The sequence below is a fragment of the Muntiacus reevesi genome, chromosome 12, assembly GCF_963930625.1.
Source record: "Muntiacus reevesi chromosome 12, mMunRee1.1, whole genome shotgun sequence".
NCBI lineage: Eukaryota > Metazoa > Chordata > Mammalia > Artiodactyla > Cervidae > Muntiacus > Muntiacus reevesi.
The window spans coordinates 15,858,094-15,878,961 of NC_089260.1; the positions used below are offsets into that span (position 1 = coordinate 15,858,094).

At 32.5% G+C, this 20,868-nt stretch overlaps 1 protein-coding gene across 3 annotated transcripts in view; it reads left to right on the plus strand.

Annotated features, from left to right (window-relative positions):
• The window catches only part of VPS13B (vacuolar protein sorting 13 homolog B), a 763,389-nt gene that overhangs the window by 108,732 nt on the left and 633,789 nt on the right, over positions 1-20,868 (plus strand). For all 3 annotated transcript variants that reach the window (XM_065903113.1, XM_065903114.1, XM_065903112.1), the window contains exon 16: positions 3,538-3,662. In XM_065903113.1, the coding sequence (XP_065759185.1) occupies positions 3,538-3,662 (125 nt within the window). The remainder of the gene's footprint in view (positions 1-3,537; positions 3,663-20,868) is intronic.

The following is a 20,868-nucleotide window of genomic DNA, read 5'->3' on the forward strand; positions in this document are numbered from 1 at the left end:
TTTTCACAGAGTTAAAGCAACCATTACCACTATCTAGTTCCAGAACATTTTTGTCACCTCCCAAAAAGAAAGCATTAGTATTTACTCTCCATTTACTCCTCATACCTTCTGTAAACACTGATCTGCTCTCCGTATGTATTTGCCTAGTCTGGATATTTCATATAAATGGAATCGTACGACGTTCAGTCTTTTGTGACTGGCTTCTTTTCTCTTAGCATAGTGTTTTTCACAGTTCATCCATGTTGTCACATGTATCAGTACTTTATTCCATTTTTATGAGAGAATAATGCATTGTATGGATATGTGCTATATTTTGTTTATGCATTTATCCGGTTGGTGGACATTGTGTTATTTCCAGTATTTAACTGTTCCGAATAAGATAGCTATGAACATTTCTCTATAGTTTTTGTGTAAACACAAGTTTCATTACCTTGGTGTGGAGCTGTCTGTCCTTTTTAGAACTGCCAAACTTTTTGTTCAGAGGGATTCTTGCATTGTTTTACTGTCCCGGTAGTAGTGGCTCAGGGTTCTTACTTCTCCACATCCTCACTGACACTTGTTACTGTCCTTTTGATTTTAATCATCTTAATGATTGTGAACTGGTGTCTTCTTGTGGTTTTGATGCATTTCCCTAGTAACTAATGATGTTGAGCAGTTTTTTTTTCTTGTGGTTCTTGGACATTTGTATATATTCTTTGGAAAATATTAAAATCTTTTGCCCATTTTAAAATGAAGTTCTTTTGTCTTTTTATTATTGAGTTATAAGCATCCTTCTGTATTCTGAAGGCTTTTATTTCATTAATGCTTTAGGTGACAGCATGACAATATTCATTTAAAAAATCTGGGTGATGAAAAAAATTTCTTATTATTTATTGTTTCCTCACTTAAATTTTGTTGGAAAAAAAATTAAGAGAAAATACTTAGTTTTTTTGCATAAGGTATCAGTTTCAGTCCAAAGTTCGTTTTTGTTTCAGTGAATACATGACTAGAAACTAGATTTAGAGGGCTTAAGGAATGAGTAGGTAATGAAAAAAATGTAGCATTTTACAGCCTACTCTTTTAAGACTTTTGCTGATGCCAAATGAGAAATAGAATTTCACTAATGGTTGGAGGGGAGAGGTAGTGATAAGATTGTTTTTTTCCTTTAAGAGTAAGTCGAGAATCAACCATATATTTTTGGATAGGGAAAGGAAGGGGTAGGGTGAGGAAGTAAGGCAGAGTGAAATTGTGTTCCAGCAATAGGTAATTCTGAAGAAGCCCTTTGTGCTTTTTAGACTTCATTTTTCCCTTATTTAAGAAGAGGTGATTTAGTTCAATTGTTCTCTAATAGAATTTTTTAAGAGATGGCAGTACATGTTTAACTTTTCATTTAACATGGTATATAAGTCATCTTTCTCAAGTTGGTACTTCAGCTGAGACTTCTGTTAGAAGTTGCACTTAATTGCTTCATACATTCTTTTTGCCTCAACCTGTTGGTTTGCAGTGTTAAGTGTTTTTATTATATTTCTAAGTTTATGAACAGTCCTGGTGAAAACAACCTCAATTCATACAATGCTGATTTCCTTTTTTCTGGATAAAGTATTTGTAATCTTGGCCAAGTGTTGTTGCCAGGTTATTTGGTTATGTAGCTATTGCAAATCTTCACGTCTTATTGCTATGATTTAAAAGAGTTGAAAATTGGTTATTTTGAAATAATTATTTTTGATATGGTAGATAGGCCCTTTTTCACTGTAGTTTATACTTGAGTATTACCTGAAGTCCTCTCTGGGTAGTACGTAAATATAGTAAAAGCTTAAAAAAATTACTGAATAATCTGCAGGACTTTCTCTAAAGTTCTTTGCAGTTCTTAAAACAACCAGCAGGGGATCTCCTCAACACCCATTTTTCATCTGAATACATTAATGATAGCATCTGTGCTTATACTGTTGGGACATTTATAGAATATTAGAAAGTAGCTTGAGAGAGTTCTTAGTTGAACACAGATAATCTAGTTTGAGAAAATTTTACCATGATTTGTACTTTAGAAATATTTGAAAGTTGGGCATTGTTTTAATAATTATACTTTGTATCAAGTGGTATTGATAATTATAAATTAAAGAAACCTTTAAATACTGGGTCTTTCAGAGGAAATGTGAAATTCTGAAACTGTACAGTTCCTAGAAGTTCTTTGCATATATTGTTTCTTAGAGCAAGTCTTCAAAGAGATTAAGTGTGGAGTGACTTAATTTTTAAAGTTGGTCAGTTAAATATTCGAAACATGCTTTTTTTCTTCTCAATACTTTCTTGTATCTTGGTTAATAGTGGGATTTATAGGAATCAATAGGGATATCACTTTCATTTTTCTTCATAGCAATTAAGTAGGTCTTCTGAAATTCAGTTTGAAAATGTGAAATTCTCTTGCCTGTTTTCCAAAAAATTACTTTATTGCTAACTGACTTTACAGGAAAAGATTTGATATTGTCAACTTGATGAATGATAACACAATAGCTTTTTGAAACTGTTTGAAAGTAGTTTAATACTGCTTTCTAAGAAATTATTAGTTTATATTCATTAAATGAAAAGTATTTTTATTGAAAATTGGTTTTTGAGGTGTTTTGAATATGTTTAACTGTAGATTTTAGGAGCTAATATTAATCCAAGAGGTAAGAAAGTTAGTGCTTGATAAACTTAAGGAATAAAAAATAGTAATGAAAGATAAAATCTGGGGTTAAACTGCTTTTGCATGTTGTTGTTCAGAACAGTAACTTCGTTTTGTATCTCTGTGTTTCCAGTTTGAAACGTTTACCTTATTGAAAATAGTGAAAGAAGAGATATCATATTCAGTTCTCTGCAGTGTTTCATGTAAAATGTGATATTACATGGATTCTTCCTATTAAGGCAATGTAGTGTTCAGGAATTTCAGGGAATGCTTATATTTTTTTGAGTGTGATCTACTTGTTTTAAGTATAAACATATAAAAAGTAATTCATGCCATTTACCAAATTTCCTGAGGTGAAAAACCTCACCCCATCATTTTCACAAAAGAAAGGGAAAAGATGTAGCATTTTTTAGGATATATTTGGATATCTCTTTTGTGTGTGCACACTGTAAGTTGAAGGCAAAATACTTTTAAGATTGTTTTTGTTGTAGTTAATGTTCTTTGAGGCATAAAATGGTTTAACAGTAATTTATTAATGTTAATATCTGTGATGTGCACAATGTACTCAGTTGTCTTAACAGAATATGTACATTTTAGCAGACAGTAAAATGCTAAGTGAGAATTATGTATAGAGATAAAATATGAAATTTAAAATTGATCAAAAGAACAATAATCTCTCAGGGGTATGAAAGAAACACTATATATTTAAATTTCTTAATTCTGATTTAGTTAATGTCAAAGTGAATAAAAGAAAATGTTGATGTTTGGGAAGTGCAAAAAGACATTGGAACACATTTAGTGTGCAGCTGTTGTAGAGCAAATTGAAACTGACGTATTTCATCCTGTGCTTATTAAAACTTTGTCTCTGTGAACATTTGGGTCTTTTCTTTTTGTTGCAGATATTTGGTTTCCAGGCAGGACTGACATCTTTGGATTGTAGGGGATCTTACTGCTTACCTGTACCAATTGTTCCCTCTTTGAGCACTGCTCTTTATGGAAAACTTCTGAAACTGCCCACATGCTGGTGAGTATTATGTTAGAGTGTGGTTTATGATAATTTTCACTTATGTTAGAAGGGGAAAAAAGCAATCACATCTGTCTTATGCCAATGTATTAGTTTTATACAAAACTTTAGAAAAATATGTGAAGTTAATACTTCATTTTTTTTTTAACTGTTATGTTAGAAATCTCTTTTAAATGTCTGAACTCTGTTAGTTTATAGTACTTGTGGTAGAGATGACTGTTGTTGGGGTAAAAACTGTCAGTCCATGTTGCAGCTATAGTAGAGTATTGCTGTTTCACATTATATAGGACTGCACGGGCAAGTTTTTTTTGTTTTAAATGAGAGAATACAAAAATTTTTTTAAAATTTGCAAATTATTAACAAGACCAAGGTATTTCAACTAAATACCAATTTCATGTATATTCCTAACCACTGAGAAAAGTGGTTATGTCATTTATTCTTATGACATAAATCTAGTATTTTTGATGTGTCTGTGTATAGTCACTGCATTTGGGCAGAAACTGATTTTAGCCCTTACTTTCATTTAGTACTGGATTCCTTTATTTGGAGGTCGTTCTTCCTGAATTAAAAGAGATTTATAGGAAGAGAGTCAGTAGTTACTAATCATACCTTTTTTCCTTTAATTGAAAGCAGTGCTTTTAATGTTAAAGAAATGATTGTTTAACTGTATGAAATAAGATGAAAATATATGAAATTATATTCTAGTGAAATATTTCTATATTTTAAAATTTGGATTGCTTCAATTATTTGAATCTTTGGTTTTTTATCCTAATTAGCAAGCTTATTATTGTAGGATTTTATTTTCATTAGTTATTTATGAAAAGCAACATACCTTTCAAAAAATAGATTTGATTTCTTTAAAGTACTTGATTTGTAAAAAATATATTTCCTTGAATAATACATAACTTTTAAAATGAAATTTGTAAAGTAAATGATAACATTTTCAAAGGAATTTGCCTATTGATTCAGAAAATTGAAAAGATATAGAACTTAAAGTTAACTGAGTCTTGGAGCCTGTTTTTCTATAAATTGAAACCAGTTAAATGATTTTATTTTAATTTTTCTTGATTAGTTTTGTCTTTAGGCCTCATATTGCATATAATGCCTCATCCGTATGCCTCATATGGCCCTTATTATATTGTGAGAGGTTGCACTTTTCAGCTTTGTATTGGTGTTTATATGTTGCATTTGATCCAAGAAATATATACTCTGATCTGTTACAAAACACCATGGGATGTGTCCCAGTTGAAAAGTTGATATTAACTTTAATAGATTCTTGTATCTGCTGATTTATTATCCATGACACTGAAATTTTATTAGATACAGTGCAGCATTTACTGTAGAAAATACTTGTTTTTAAAAATAAAGCAGCCAAAATTTCCAAAGTGAGTTATAGACTTTATATGAAAAAAGATGAATATTTAAATAGGTAAGGCTTATTTTAAGGATATGTACTGATTTTAAGGATTTTACTCTGAATATTGCCAAATTTGGTTTAAAATATATCTGCTGACATCCGAATGAAAATATTCCAATTAAATACTCAAAGCATGAGATCACAGAATGCTAATATTTATTTGGATGTGATTTGCTTTCGTGCAGTTAAGACCACTTCTCGATTATTTCAGTGCTATTTTTTGCTATGTTTTACAAAAGTATGTTGTTTTGAAATAGTTTCTTTAAGTTGTTTTCCTTAGCAAATACAAAATAAACTATAATTTTTAGCAGCTCTAAATGGAAAGTAATCAATATAAAAGTCAGTAAGTTGAGATATATCTTTTAGATAAATGAAGCCTATAAAGTACCAGATAAAATATATAATACTTCTCTGAAATAGAAATCATAGGGGAACTGAGAATTTTGTTTAATGGTTGCAGGGAGTGAGGATTATGTCAAGTCTGTTCCCATTTGCAGTCTCTCCCTTCCTCAGATAATGCAAGCTCTTTGGTTTTTTAAAATTCACATTCCAGAATTTCTTAAGGCATGTTTATGATGCTCTGTTTGTATTTCATGCAATAATGAGAAGAGCATATTCACTACAGGCCATAGCTTTTAAAACAAAGGCATTTTATAGTACACTGAAAAATTTTTACTTGGTATGTTAGTAATGTAAATCTAGATTTTATTTAAGTCAGCAAAATAGTTTATACTTTTTAAAATATTTCTAAATTGAGATGTTAATTTTATATGAATCTTGAAACTAATAATATTTAATTAGGTTTGGTAATTTTAAAAATATGTGAGTTAAGTAACATTGAGAAAAGGTTATCTTCCAAATATTCATGATAAAATATTTTAATCTCAATGAGCAAGCTATTACAAAACTTTAGTTTGTTAGATTTTTTTTCCCCAAAATATTTTGGTTATATTGTATCTTTCATTCTATATTACATAGTTTTCAAACATGTAAAAATAAGCTTTATTAAAAAAAGCTTTAGAAAACCTTTTTTATTATTTCATATCAGGTAAACTAGTTCTTTTAGTTTCTTGGAACAGGACTAAAATGTGTAGGATGTAGTGACAAAAACAGTGACCCAAGAATATTTAAGGGGATAAATTTTGAGCATTTAAATTAAATATTCACTTTTTTCAGTTATGAGTTGTTTAAAAAACGGCAATAAGTGATTGATTAAAGGGCAATAATGTATCAGCATTGTTATTGCTAGCAGAATTAAGCATTGGTCTACTGTTCATAGTTATTTTTAAAATTTCTACAGTGATGACAATTTTAGGCTTTTAGATGTATTCTTAGCATTGCCATTTTTCTTAAAACAGAAAAATGATATACATTTCAACTCTTTTAAATGTTTTGACTGAAATATTAGTATCTTATAGAAAAGTACACATATTACGGTGTTTCATAACTCTAGTGAGTGCTTGGTAACCAGCTCAAGAAACAAAATATCAGCATCCTGAAAGCTTCTCTCTTCCATCTTCCTCCAGTATTAGCCATTATCCTGATTTTTAGTAGCATATATTGGATTTAATGTCAATGGAATCATACAACATATATTCCTTTTTTGGTGGCTCTGTCACTTTAAATTTCTGAGATTCATCTATCCTGTGTAATGTAACTTTTAGACTGTTTGCTTTTGTCAGTATACAGTGTTACATTACATGAACATTGACAACCTACACATTCTTGATCTGCAGTTTTAATTTAAAAATAAGTACTTGAAGTTTGTGTCAATTTCTTTTTTATTCCTTTGTCATTTTTTTCCTTTCCTTTAAGACATTTCAGTTGTATTAGGGGACATTTGATGTCATTAAATATTTTTCTGTGTTTTGATAGGCAGTGTACTAAGTGTTGGGATTGAGGAAACAATACAGTATATTATAGTGAAGTTGAAAGATATCTCCTCACCATAAACACTTGCAATCTAGTAGGGAAGGACACTAGACACATGTGAAAACAGTTGTCATTAAACTACAAAATTGAGGCTTAAGCAGAATGTCTTGTTTAAAGAAATTAGAAAATTTGTCTAAGACCTCAGAAATAACTTCACAGAAGTGACATTAGAATTGGGCTTTAATGGCTGAACCAGTTAGATATCCAATTCTTGAGAGGCTAGTTAGGGTGTAGAGGCTTCTAGGTGACAACGTTGTCCAAACAGTAAGGGTTATTAGTTCATTAAATTTGTAAATGAATACAGTGGGGGAAGAATTTGGAAAGTTACTTTAGGCTTATACACAAATGAGGATGTCTACATTTTCCATATGAACACTTAAAAATAGTTAAGCAGTTAATCAAATATTCATTAGTCCCATTTCTTTTTGATCCAGCTTGTTAAACTACAACCATAATACAGTTTTGAGTTCACTTTCTCCTATAATTGTGGGTTCAAAAATGATCTTACTCAAAAATAAGTTCTGTAAGTTCAGTGAAAAATTTCAATGGCTTAGAAAGTCATGGAGAAGGTAACTTTTAAGCAGGTTATCAAAGAATGGGTAGGAGTTGAAAGAGAATACTATACTTTTTTATAGAGTGTTAGGTAATTAGTTTAACATTGCTTTCCTAACAACCTGTGAGGTTGATGCTCTCTCTTATAAAACTAAAGCTCAGAGAGGTTACATAACTTGTCCAAAGTCACACAGTACCTAGACAAGGATTCTCACGGAGGGTTATTTAATTCCAAAGTCCTTAATCCCTACCTTACCTGAAAGGAGTGAAGGTTTACATTATCTTTTGTTAATTATCTTTAAAAGCTCAATATGCTTTCTTGCTTTATAGTTAATACAGATTTCCATGTGTAGAGAGGCTGGTTATGATAGTATAGCTAATATGAATTTTCCTAGTAGCAATTAATAGTAAATAGATATTATTGTGCTGCTAATCTCAGAGAATTGGAGTTATTAGGGTTAGGTGAAATATTAGGTATTAGGTAAATTTCTGAGTCATATTTATGGCATAGCTTTGATTTATGGTCATCTATGATTGAACATTTTATGCACAGGGAGTTAGCTACTTTCTGAGGCAGCCAAAGTCATTTTGGGCAGTTCTAAAGCTCTTTCTTATATTGAATCGAAATCTGTTTTCTTGTTTCTTCTTTCTTCGTAATTATTGCTTGCTGATTTATATCATGAGCCATTTTCATACTCGTAGTAATGGGGGAAAACACATATTTCTTTACAAGGTTAGGGGTTCCTCTAAGTATCCATTCTTAACTTAGCCCAATGCCAAAGGTATCATGGTTTTGGCTAGTGAAGTTGTTGAGCAGTTTATTTGTGGGAGGAAGATACTTCTGTGGAATCTGTGTTTGAGTTCAGTGTTAAATAGGAAATACAGGATTTGGTGCTAGCAGGTTCATGGTGTTGATGAGGAGAGATGGGGCAGATCACTGATCATTTGCTTCCCTGATATGGAAACTGAAGCAGCCATTTTTCTGCCGTATGAATAAGTGCTTTTAGCTTTAATGGAAGCTGGGCCCATCAAGTAAAACAAAAATGCCTGTTACATTTATTAGTAAACAGAGTAAGTAACCCACCCCACAGGACTCGAAACAGTGTTTGTGCAACTGCCCAGTTTGAGGCCACAGAAGCATAAGAGTTGGGTGTTTTTAATGTTACTCGAGATAGATATTTTTCGTTCCTTTGTTTCCAAACCTGTATTTATTATAATCTATCTGCTTTTGTGATTAGCATTGTCTGTGACAGAATGTAAGATGTAACTGTTAAGTTGTAACTGAGATGTTAAATCTCTTATTTCCATTTAAGTAGCAACAGCCTGATTTTCAGCTTTGGTTCTTCTGGTGTGGAATATTCTTTCATGAAATGTTTCTAACTGAAAAGAAACACCAACATCATCTATTACAATCTTCTTATTTCAAAGTTGAAAAAACTGAATCCCAGTGAGGTCAAATTACTTAGTTAAGAGCACACAGTTAATATCAGTACCTCAACTTGATTATCATTTTCTTGATTCAGGGTTCTTTCAGCTGTATCACAACACCTTAAAAATCACTATTATTTTAATTTCTATCATGGTGAAATGTACCTAACATAGGGTTTATCATTTTATCCATTTTTAAGTGTGCAGTTCTGGGGCATTAAGTACATTCATATCATTGTGCTGCTGTTAACCACCATTCGTATTATAACTCTCCAGAAATGTTATATTCTGTACCCATTAAAATAGTAACTCCCATTACTCCCTTCAGCTCCTGGTAACTACTATTTTACTTTCTGTTCCTATGAATCTGACTATTTTAGATACCATATGTAAATGGAATCATTGAATATTTGTCCTTTTGTATTTGACATACTTCATTTAGCATAAAGTTTTCAAGATTCATCCATGCTGTAGCCTATATTTCTTCCCCTCCCCTCTTTCTCCCTCCTTCCCTTCCTTCCTTCCTTCATTCTGTTTTTTCCTCATAGCTCAGTTGGTAAAGAATCTGCCTGCAATGCAGGATACCGTGATTCAGTTCCTGGGTGGGGAAGATCCCCTGGAGAAGGAAATGGCTACCAACTTCAGTATTCTTGCCTGGAGAATCCCATGGACAGAGGAGCATGGCAGGCTACAATTCATGGGGTTGCAAGAGTCGGACACGACTTACTGACTAGAGAGAGAGAGAGAGAGAGGGAGAGTGCATTTCATTGTATGTAAATGTCACATTTTGTTTATCTACTCATGCATCAATGGATATTTGGATTATTTCTACCTTTTAGCTATTGTGAATAATGCCGCTATGAATATGAGTGTGCAGATTATCTGTTTCAGTCCATTCTTCCAGCTCTTTTGGGTATATACATAGGAGTAGAGTTGTTGAATCATAGAATAATTCTATGTTTAATTTTTTGAGAAATTTGTATTCTGTTTTTCACAGTGACTGCACCATCATTCTATTCCCATCAGCAATGCAGAAAGGTTCCAGTTTCTTTATCGTTACCAACTCTTGTTGTTTTCCTTTTTTTATAATAGCCATCATATTGAATGTGAAATTATATCTTACTATGGTTTTGATTAGCATTTCTCTAATGATTAGAGATTTTTTTGAAGTAATTTTGCATGCAATATTATTACTTTCAGGTGTGAAACATAGTGATTCAACATTTAAATTATGAAACGATCTTGATAAGTCTAGTAACCATCTGTTAGCATATAAAGGTTTTACGTTATTATTGATTGTATACCCTATACTGAATGTACATCTCCATGACTGACTTGCTTTGTAACTGGAAGCTTGTACCTCTGAATCCCTGTTACCTGTTTCATGCAGCCCCCTTACACACCTCCGTCTTTTCAAGTGCTTACTGGCCATTTATAATTGTCTTTGGAGAAATATATGTTTAAGTCCTTTGCCCATGTTTAAATTGGACAGTTTTTATTGTTGAGTTGTAGGTGTTCCTTGTATATTTTGTATATTAATCCCCTATTATATAGATGTGCTTTTGTAAAGTTTTTCTCCAGTTCTGTGGGACTCTTGCTTTTTAATGTTGTCATCTCTACCTTAATCTAACTCCAAAGGCAGAAGCTGAGTTTATATCTCTTATATCATTTGCTTTTTCTTTGAAATATTAACTTTCAGATTTGACATGTTTTCTTAAGAATTGGTATAGCTTAAGCAAGTAGAAGTGTTAATTGTGTTTCTTTAGAATAAGTCTACTTAGTTTGGGGAAGAGAAGAAAGAGCTGAATTTGTTAGGTTGTTTACAAGTTTTTTTGGATTGTTTACAAGTTTATCTTTACAGTATTTTTTGCTTTTACTGTTTGTGAGATTATTACTTATAACAGATTGTTTTTCTGCAGAAAGATTTTATAACTTTCTGTGGTATAGGGAGATAGTTTTCTGTTTAATTTTCTCATTTTAAACATGTTTTAAAGAGATATATTTGTTAAATTCTTCAAAAGGTAGATATAGTGCTTGCCATAGAATTATAAATCTTTAGATTATAGACAAGCTCAGTACTGCAAAATAGAATCAAAATTAAAACAGATGAACAGTCAATTAAATGACCATTCAGCTGATTACTTTCTTTCATTCAGAATAGTCTTTAGGAGGACATAGAAGTTTTTAAAAATAGTAAGAAGGTTGGGATCTTAGTACCTGTTTTTAACATGAATTTATAAACACCTCATAGTTCCCATTCTGGGTTAACATATACATATGTCATATTTTGAAATCCGTATACATTTTTGTTTTGTCACCTTTTTGTTGTTAGGAATAGGACTTACTAATTATGGAAAATTTTTAAAAATAGGTAATGGTGCAGGAATCCAAATTATTTTGGGGAGTATTATTCATTAAAAAAGTACTATCACAGGCCTGTTTTTCATTGCTATTCAATTTGAAACTGAAGAGAATATTGAAATATAGCTCTTTGAGGTTTTATTAAATGGTAAGTTCAGCCAAGGCACTTATTCTGATTACAAGATTATTTCTTTAGTGATAGAGATTAATACTGAGTTAATCTGATGCTAGAGAATTTGTTTTAACAAATCCAAGCAGATATGAACACTGAGATGTGTGTGGTCACATAGCTAAATATCTCAGGATAGACTGGGATTCATATGTTAGACTCTGAAAAGATCCAGCAGTGTTTGCTTTGTAGCTCTGTCGCATCCTCTTGAAATGGACATGCATTGCTGATAACAGGTTTTTAATTCAAAGTGTACTTTCTTCATCAAAGTAAGATTCACATTTATTGAAGTGTGTGAATGGCATCTGAAAGTGGTACCTTATTCCAAATAGCCATACAGTTCTTAAAAAATTATGAATCTTTTGAAGAAGCTTAGGTAAGTTTGAGAGTAAGACATACAGCAATCTTCATTTGTCTTGGCTCAATTCATAGATTGATTTTGAGTGTGAACTTTGAATTTCCTTAGAAAATACTCTTTTTTTTTGTCTACTTAAAATTTTAGATTAGACACACAAGAATGTTGTATTTTGTGAGACCCTAAGCAAGAAGTAAGTCCACATTTTATAGGTTTGAATGAGACAAAATATGCTTGCTTTTTTTTTTTTTAATCTCATTAGCCTACACATTAGAGATGGTTAAGCATGATCACAATGAAAATAGTCCATCCGATCAATTTCTCCATTACATCATATGGTAAATTTGTCTTGGAAAGTTCATAGTACAAACCGTTTTCATTAGTTTTTTTCTTTTGATTTGGATAACTTGAATTTTTTTCTTTTTTCTTGTAATAACTTCCTTTGTGGCAAATGTTAGGCCTTACTAGTGCCGTGTACTGGGGTGCCGTAGTTTTCTGTGCGCTGTCGCCTCAGGGCCGGCACACGGCAGTGGACTCGTGCCGGGTGCTCTGTGCATGACGCAACTTAGTCTTCCATCTTATGGGAGTCTGTGTCGTGTGGCTTGCCCTGTTTGGTTAATGCAGTCATCTTTTTATTATAAATCAAGCATTTCTTTGCATATTTCTTAGAATCTTTTTTGTCTTGCTCATACTGTTTTTGTCTTCTACTAGCTTTTAAAAAATGCTTGATTCTTCTTTTTTGTCTTTATTGAGTTGATTAAGGCTGGGAAGGCTGACCAGATTAGACAGGATGCATGTTTTCCTCAGTTTTTGAACAGTATTCCCCAGTCTGTTACAAGTTTTTAAAAACACCAATGAGGTTTTTCTCTATGTTTACCTGCCTTTTTGCAAAGATTGTTTTTTATTTATTCATTCAGATCTATCCCACAGATAAGTGATGAATGCCTACTGTGTGCCATATGCACTGCAGGGCCCTGGCTAGAGATGCACTAATAAAGTAGGCAAGATACGTATCTAATACAGCAGCAGAGAATACACAGTATGTTAAAGGAATCTTAAGGAGAGAAAAACTGCTTTAAGAGGCAGTTTATAGTGTCTTTTATATATATATTTTATATAACTAAAATCTAGTAATAAAAGTGTCCTTTTTGCTGTTTTAGGCCTTGGAAGGAGATGCATAATATTTTAAAATTATTCAGTAGTTTTCTATTTAATTTTATATATGATTTATGTTTGAAATGAATACCATCTAATTAGTAATAAAGCAAATGGTGATTGGAACTGAAATATAGGTTCCTACAAATAAATGAAGACTAATTGAATCAATAAATTGAACCTATTGTTTTTCCATTTTCTAGCTTTTGAAAACATTCTTCAGTTATTATTGAACGATTTGTAGAGTATGTTTGATAATTATGGACTTAGTGTTAGCTTTTCTAAAACTTTGATTTCTCAGCAGTTATTTTAACAGGTATGCAATCTCTTATTTATGGAGGTTAATTTATGTTAAGACCTTTAAGACCTATTTATAAGTACAGATACTTAATTACATTCTTGCTTTATACTCTTAATTCCACTTTTCTACATTATAATGTTTAATGTAAATCTGTAAGTCAGCAATCTGTAAAGTCTTTCTGATTAAAAGATTTTTTTATTATAAAGTATTAAAATGAATATGTTCATGTGAAGATACATTCTTTGATTACAAATTACTGAGGTTAATTTTTTGAGCAGGACTTTCAGAATATCATTACTTTATCATCACAGCTCATGCTAACAGTTACTTTTTATATTCATTGGGAAGTACTTGTATTTCTAATTTGCATCTAAGTTGTATTTGAGAAACTCATGTATGGAGTTATTTTTCAAATTATGTGTCTTTGAGAAATTTGTGAGAGAACTTTAATAACACAGACTTAACATTAACATATGTGTGCTAGGAGTAGTGCTGAGTCTTATATGCACTTTCTCTTTAATCTTCATGTAACCTTCTGAGATAGATACTACTATACACGTTTTATACATATCTTTGCCTTAGCTTCTTAATGATTATACATATAAATAGTGAAGCTAGAATTCAATTTTTGGTCTATTTGAATCCAGGCCCCAAATTAGCAGTCCTTCCACCAGTGATGAGTGTATTGCAAGTTGGTGTTAAGATTGTGTCCTTAAACCTCCTTTTACGGAAATAACTTTGCAAACTTGTATTTAATTATAAATTAAATAAAATAAAACTTTACTGAGGTATACTTCATATAGCATAAAATTCACCCTTTTTCAGTGTACAGTTCAAGTGATTTCTAGTAATTTTACTGAGTGGTGCAACTGTTAACATAAGTCAGTTTTAGAACATTTTCATCCCTCCAGTAAGATTCCTTATATCCATTTACATTTAATCCCCATCTCCAACCCTAGGTAATCACTAATCTACTTTCTTTCTCCATATATTTATCTTTACTGGTATGTAAATAGAATCATACAAAATGTGGTATCCTATTTCTGGCTTCTTTTACTTACCATAATGTTTTTGAAGATCATCCTTGACACACAGCATGTGTTAGCAACTAACTTATCTCATGTTCTACATCTCTGTGTGGCTTTCTTTACTTGAGTAAAATGTAGTCATTTAGTTTCCTTTAGGAGAGGATGATTGTTATATTAATGTGATTTAGGTTGCTCCAGTGTTTAGACTTGAAAGCCATCTTCCTTGTTTCTTAAAGACCTAGGTATAAAAGAAAATGGAAAATTAAAAAAAAAATGTAGTCAGACTTACAAATAACTATCCTTACTATTATCCAGTGATACTCAATTCCAGAGTTGGATGAGGAGTTTCACAACCTTGTTACAATTGCTGCTGTTAACTGTGATGTTCTAAGAGTGTCCTTTGTGTCATTAGCCTCTTCTTTGACCTTAGATAGCCATAAACCTTTGCCATAATTTTTGGAAAATTATAAAGGTGGGGATGGTGTTTGGACTCCTTCTTGCTCTTTGATTATTAGTGTTAAAACTCACAAATATAGAATTTAATCTGTATCAGACTTGCTTGTCTCAGGGAGATGAATAGCTCGTAGTGGGTAATTTTCTTTGTTTTTTTAAATTTTTAATTGGGGCTTCTCTGATAGCTCAGTTGATAAAGAGACCCTGATTTGATTTGTTTGGACTCCTTCTCGCTCTGTGATTATTAGTGTTAAAACTCACAAATATAGAATTTAATCTGTATCAGACATGTCTGTCTCAGGGAGATGAATAGCTCGTAGTGGGTTATTTTCTTTGTTTTCTTAAATTTTTAATTGGGGCTTCTCTGATAGCTCAGTTGGTAAAGAGACCCTGATTTGACTCCTGGGTCAGGAAGATCCGCTGGAGAAGGCATAGGCTACCCACTCTAGTATTCTTGGGCCTCCCTTTTTTTTTTTTTTAAATTAGATACCGGTTGGTTAACTCACTTTGGAAGTGCCTGGTCTTGTCATTATATATCATTTTTGCATCTTGACTGGTTTTGCTTTTCACATCTGCATTTATACCCCAAGAGCATATAGTTGACTTTTAATAAATGGTAATTAAAATGAGCCAAACTAGAATTAAATTAATTTTATAAATATTTTAAAATCAGTTGTCTTTTGAAGAGAATGGAAAACAAACAGGTGTGTTCAGCCTTATTAATGTTTAAGGAAGAGAAAACAGGCAAACTGCCTAAACTCAGTTTCATTTTTTGTTCATCTTTAATTTTTTTAATAAGTGAAGCTGTGATATTCTAAAGCAGTATTCTTTTAGAGTCTAGCATCTAAAGAGAAAAATAAGTTAAATGTATCTTTCTTTAATATCTTCAATTTTTATTCACTCTGATAAATGCAAGCATTTAGATATGAGTACTCTTGGCATTTCTCTCTTTAGATGTTAGTCTTTTTTTTTTTTTAAGTTTCATGATGTTCTTTCTTTTAACTTATTTGGGAAGAATAATGTTTGATAGTGAATGCTTAATTTTTAATACTTAATTTATTTCTCATAGTATTCTTATTTTATTCTCATAAACTTCCTATAACTTAAAAAATTACAAAAATGCTTAGGGGTCTGGTTACACCAAAAAATACTGTGTAACCATAGCAAGCTTTCATAGTACTTTAGAGCTATGTAGAATGGGATTGATAAACTTCTCTTTAATGGTTTATAGTATGAATTATGCCAGTATTTTCAGTAACATTTTCTTTTTTCTTTTTCTTTTTCCATTTATTTTTATTAGTTGGAGGCTAATTACTTTACAGTATTGTAGTGGATTTTGTCATATATTGACATGAATCAGCCATGGAGTTACACGTATTCCCCATCCCGATCCCCCCTCCCACCTCCCTCTCCACCCGATCCCTCTGGGTCTTCCCAGTGCACCAGGCCCGAGCACTTGTCTCATGCATCCATCCTGGACTGGTGATCTGTTTCACTATAGATAATATACATGTTTCAGTGCTGTTCTCTTGAAACATCCCACCCTCGCCTTCTCCCACAGAGTCCAAAAGTCTGTTCTGTACATCTGTGTCTCTTTTTCTGTTTTGCATATAGGGTTATCATTACCATCTTTCTAAATTCCATATATATGTGTTAGTATGCTGTAATGGTCTTTACCTTTCTGGCTTACTTCACTCTGTATAATGGGCTCCAGTTTCATCCATCTCATTAGAACTGATTCAAACGAATTCTTTTTAACGGCTGAGTAATATTCCATGGTGTATTTGTACCATAGCTTCCTTATCCATCCATCTGCTGATGGGCATCTGGGTTGCTTCCATGTCCTGGCTATTATAAACAGTGCTGTGATGAACATTGGGGTGCACGTGTCTCTTTCAGATCTGGTTTCCTCAGTGTGTATGCCCAGAAGTGGTATTGCTGGGTCATGTGGCAGTTCTATTTCCAGTTTTTTAAGGAATCTCCACACTGTTCTCCATAGTGGCTGTACTAGTTTGCATTCCCACCAACAGTGTAAGAGGGTTCCCTTTCTCCACACCCTCTCCAGCATTTATTGCTTGTAGACTTGGATAGCAGCCATCCTGACTGGTGTGTAATGGTACCTCACTGTGGTTTTGATTTGCATTTCTCTGATAATGAGTGATGTTGAGCATCTTTTCATGTGTTTGTTAGCCATCTGTATGTCTTCTTTGGAGAAATGTCTGTTTAGTTCTTTGGCCCATTTTTTGATTGGGTCATTTATTTTTCTGGAATTGAGCTGCAGGAGTTGCTTGTATATTTTTGAGATTAATCCTTTGTCTGTTGCTTCGTTTGCTATTATTTTCTCCCATCCTGAGGGCTGTCTTTTCACCTTGCTTTAGTTTCCTTTGTTGTGCAAAAGCTTTTAAGTTTCATTAGGTCCCATTTGTTTATTTTTGCTTTTATTTCCAATATTCTGGGAGGTGGGTCATAGAGGATCCTGCTGTGATTCGTGTCGGAGAGTGTTTCACCTGTGTTCTCCTCTAGGAGTCTTATAGTTTCTGGTCTTACATTTAGATCTTTAATCCATTTTGAGTTTATTTTTGTGTATGGTGTTAGAAAGTGTTCTAGTTTCATTCTTTTACAAGTGGTTGACCAGTTTTCCCAGCACCACTTGTTAAAGAGGTTGTCTTCTTTCCATTGTATATCCTTGCCTCCTTTGTCGAAGATAAGGTGTCCATAGGTACGTGGATTTATCTCTGGGCTTTCTATTCTGTTCCATTGATCTGTATTTGTGTCTTTGTGCCAGTACCATACTGTCTTGATGACTGTGGCTTTGTAGTACAGTCTGAAGTCAGGCAGGTTGATTCCTCCAGTTCCATTCTTCTTTCTCAAGATTACTTCATTTAAAAATTAGACTATAATTTAAATGCAACAAAGTTTAACAATTTTATATAACAGTTTAGTGATTTTCTACAAATATCTATAGTCATGTAACCACCATCAACTTCAAGTTATGGAACCTTTCTATCACCCCCCAAAAATCTCTCTTCTGTTCAGTCCCTTTTTCTTCCCCCTGGAGTTTGTCTGTTTTTGATGGGGGCAGTTAGCTCACAGTAAAGGTAATAGCCTATTTAGATTCCCTTCTTGTAGGGGATGACTGGCTGGCAACTTGTTAGCATGCAGCCCACTGTTTCTTGCTTTGCTCTTCATCCTTCGCTCAAACCTATCAGGTGACTGGTTCTCTTCTCTAGGGCTTCTGGGGTTTCTCTAGCTCAAAGGCTGCCAGAGACTGAGGCAAATAGCATTTTCAGTTACATAATAAAGGATTTTGTAGCTAGATTTTATATACACACTTTCATGTATCTCCATTTGATTTCATTAAGCATTTTTGGCTTAGGTTTATGTTTTAAAAAGATAGTTTACAAACAGTAATAAAAATAGGAAAAGAGAATGTGAGATATCATAGGATTCTAATGTATTTTGTGACAACAAGCTTAGTAGTTTAACTCTGAGAAAAGATTAACTTAAATTAAAAAAATTGTTTTACTGTTGTTCTGCATATTTGACTTAATTAGGTAAATGTATTTACAGCCTTATGTTCAAGTTGAAATTTTTGGCTAAATTGCATTTGAAGTAACAGTTTGTTCATATCAGAAAGAATAGTGATACTATAATCCATACAAGTTTATTTTTATTTGCATTTCTTTTGGGGAGTTGGAAAATAATAGAAGTGTATCTAGGCTTTATTTTGATTAAAGTTGTTGTCCTCCCAAATATATCATTAATTCATCTGTAAATTTGTTTTGATTGAATGATTTTTAAATAACATTTATGGTTTAAATTTTTAAGTAATGTCTCAGTTAACTTTATATGGGTAATAGTCCAGAATCTTAAATTTAACAGTTAATATAATTGATTCTGAACATGTTTTTATCGGATGTTTTATTTGTATCTTTCTTAGTACTGTTACTAGGGGCTTCCCTGGTGGCTCAGATGGTAAGGAATCTGCAGTGTGGGAGACCTGGGTTCGATCCCTGGGTCTGGAAGATCCCCTGGAGAAGGAAATGGCACCCTACTCCAGTATTCTTGCCTGGACAATGCCATGGACCGAGGAGCCTGGTGCAGGCTCCAGTCCCTGGGGTTGCAAAGAGTCGGACATGACTGAGTGACTAACACTTCACCTTCTAGAACAGTTATTAAGTGTAAAATCTTTATCTTGATTTGGGATTTAGTTTGGTTAGTTTTAACACTTTGCCACGTTGTAGGTATAAAAGATTCAATTATGAAATTATAAATATTGTCAATCATTACTAATGCTTGTATTACTAATGCTTTTATATTTAGATGGTAGAATACATTTATTTACAATATTAATGCATTGTTTTTAAAAAAATATTTCTTGGAAAGACCAATTTTTATGTGTTAAGAGCCCTACCAATTTTTTGTCATATTTTGATTCTGATTTTATAATGTGTTTAAATAAATGACCAGTTGAAAAAGACTTACTTTTATAGTTTTTAAATGAGTGTGTATGAGGATGGAATTAAAAAGACATGAAAAACACAACTGTAGGTAAATACTATTTATCTTTTTACTAGTTAGGTTTTCCCCTTTGATCCTTTAAGCAGAGGCATGAAAAGCATGCAGCATATGTTAACAACCAGAAAGTGTTGGTCCAGTGAGAACAGAAAGTTTCTTTTGATTCTGCTTTTGGAAAATCTGGTGTTCAACAGGCAGTTTTATGATTAGTTGGGTATGAAGTTGTATAGGTAATTATGATCATCTCTTTCTCTTGTTAAATGTTTTAAACTTAGTAAAATTGTTTAGTGTAGCCAAGTGAACATTTATAATTCCTTCTTAGATTATTGTCTTTAAATTTGATCTTTCAGCATTGGAGAATGTTGCTTTAAGACATATCTCTTTCTATGAGAAGAATAATACAAGCCTTTTCTCAGTGTTCGATTTTATCTAGGTACAGGAGTGGGAGACATTTTGTTCTGTCTCAGTGTCAGTATATTCTATGACAGCATCTTATTCTAGTGACAGTATCTCTTAAATACATCTGTGTTTCATTATTTCTTTGGAACTGAAACTTGAGTATATTGAAAAGAATTCTAAGTTGTTAGTATACAGTGTCCTTATTAAAAGAGAAATGTCTTGGTTAGAAAGCACTACATTTAGTCTAAAGGTTTTTCTTTCTTTCTTTCTTGTTTCTTCAGTAATTGCCTCTAAATTACTTTCCTGTGTTTGGTGATTTAATCTCTTTTAAAATACTAACTTCAAATATAGGAACAAATAATCATTGGAGGTCCCTGTGTTCAAAAGAACATACAGTGCATAGTTTGTCATAGAAGAAAATCTCTTAAGAACAGCATCATAATACTCTTGTATAACATTTTGACTTAATCTCACTGCATACAGTGATTTCTTTGAACCTCACAACTGACATTTAAAATAAATAAGTCAGTTATTATTACCACTTTTATAGATATGGAAATGGACAATTAGGAAAGATGATGTGGTGGATTGAGAGAGATGAAATCTGCCATATCTAGAAATCCACTTGTTCTAGGTGTTCTAGAGGTCTAGTTTAGTGTTGGTGATGGAGCCATTAATAGTAGTTGGTAATAACGAGTTTTTGATAATGGCTTTGATTGTGTTCTTCATTATAATTTATAAATTTAAAAATATTTCCAGTTTCCTAGATGAATCTGTTAATACTCAGCACTTTTTAAGTTTCAGCTGGTTTTTTATTTTTTTTATTTTTTACTTATTTGGCTGTAATGAGTCTTAGTTGCAGCATGTGTGGTCTAGTTCCTCAACCAGGGATTGAACCTGGGCCTGCTGCATTGAGTGCGCAGAGTCTTTGCCACTGGACCACCAGGGAAGTCCCATTCAGTTGCTTTAAAAATAACTTTTTGGTACCTGTCAAGTGCGAACTGTTGTGTTGTAGGCCTTTGAGTCCCAATAAGAGTAAGATATGGGTCTTTGCATTTTCTTTTTTGAGTCTAAGTATTTAGAGAGGAGTTCTTAGTCCTTGGTGACTCAGATAGTAAAGAATCTGCCTGCAGTGCAG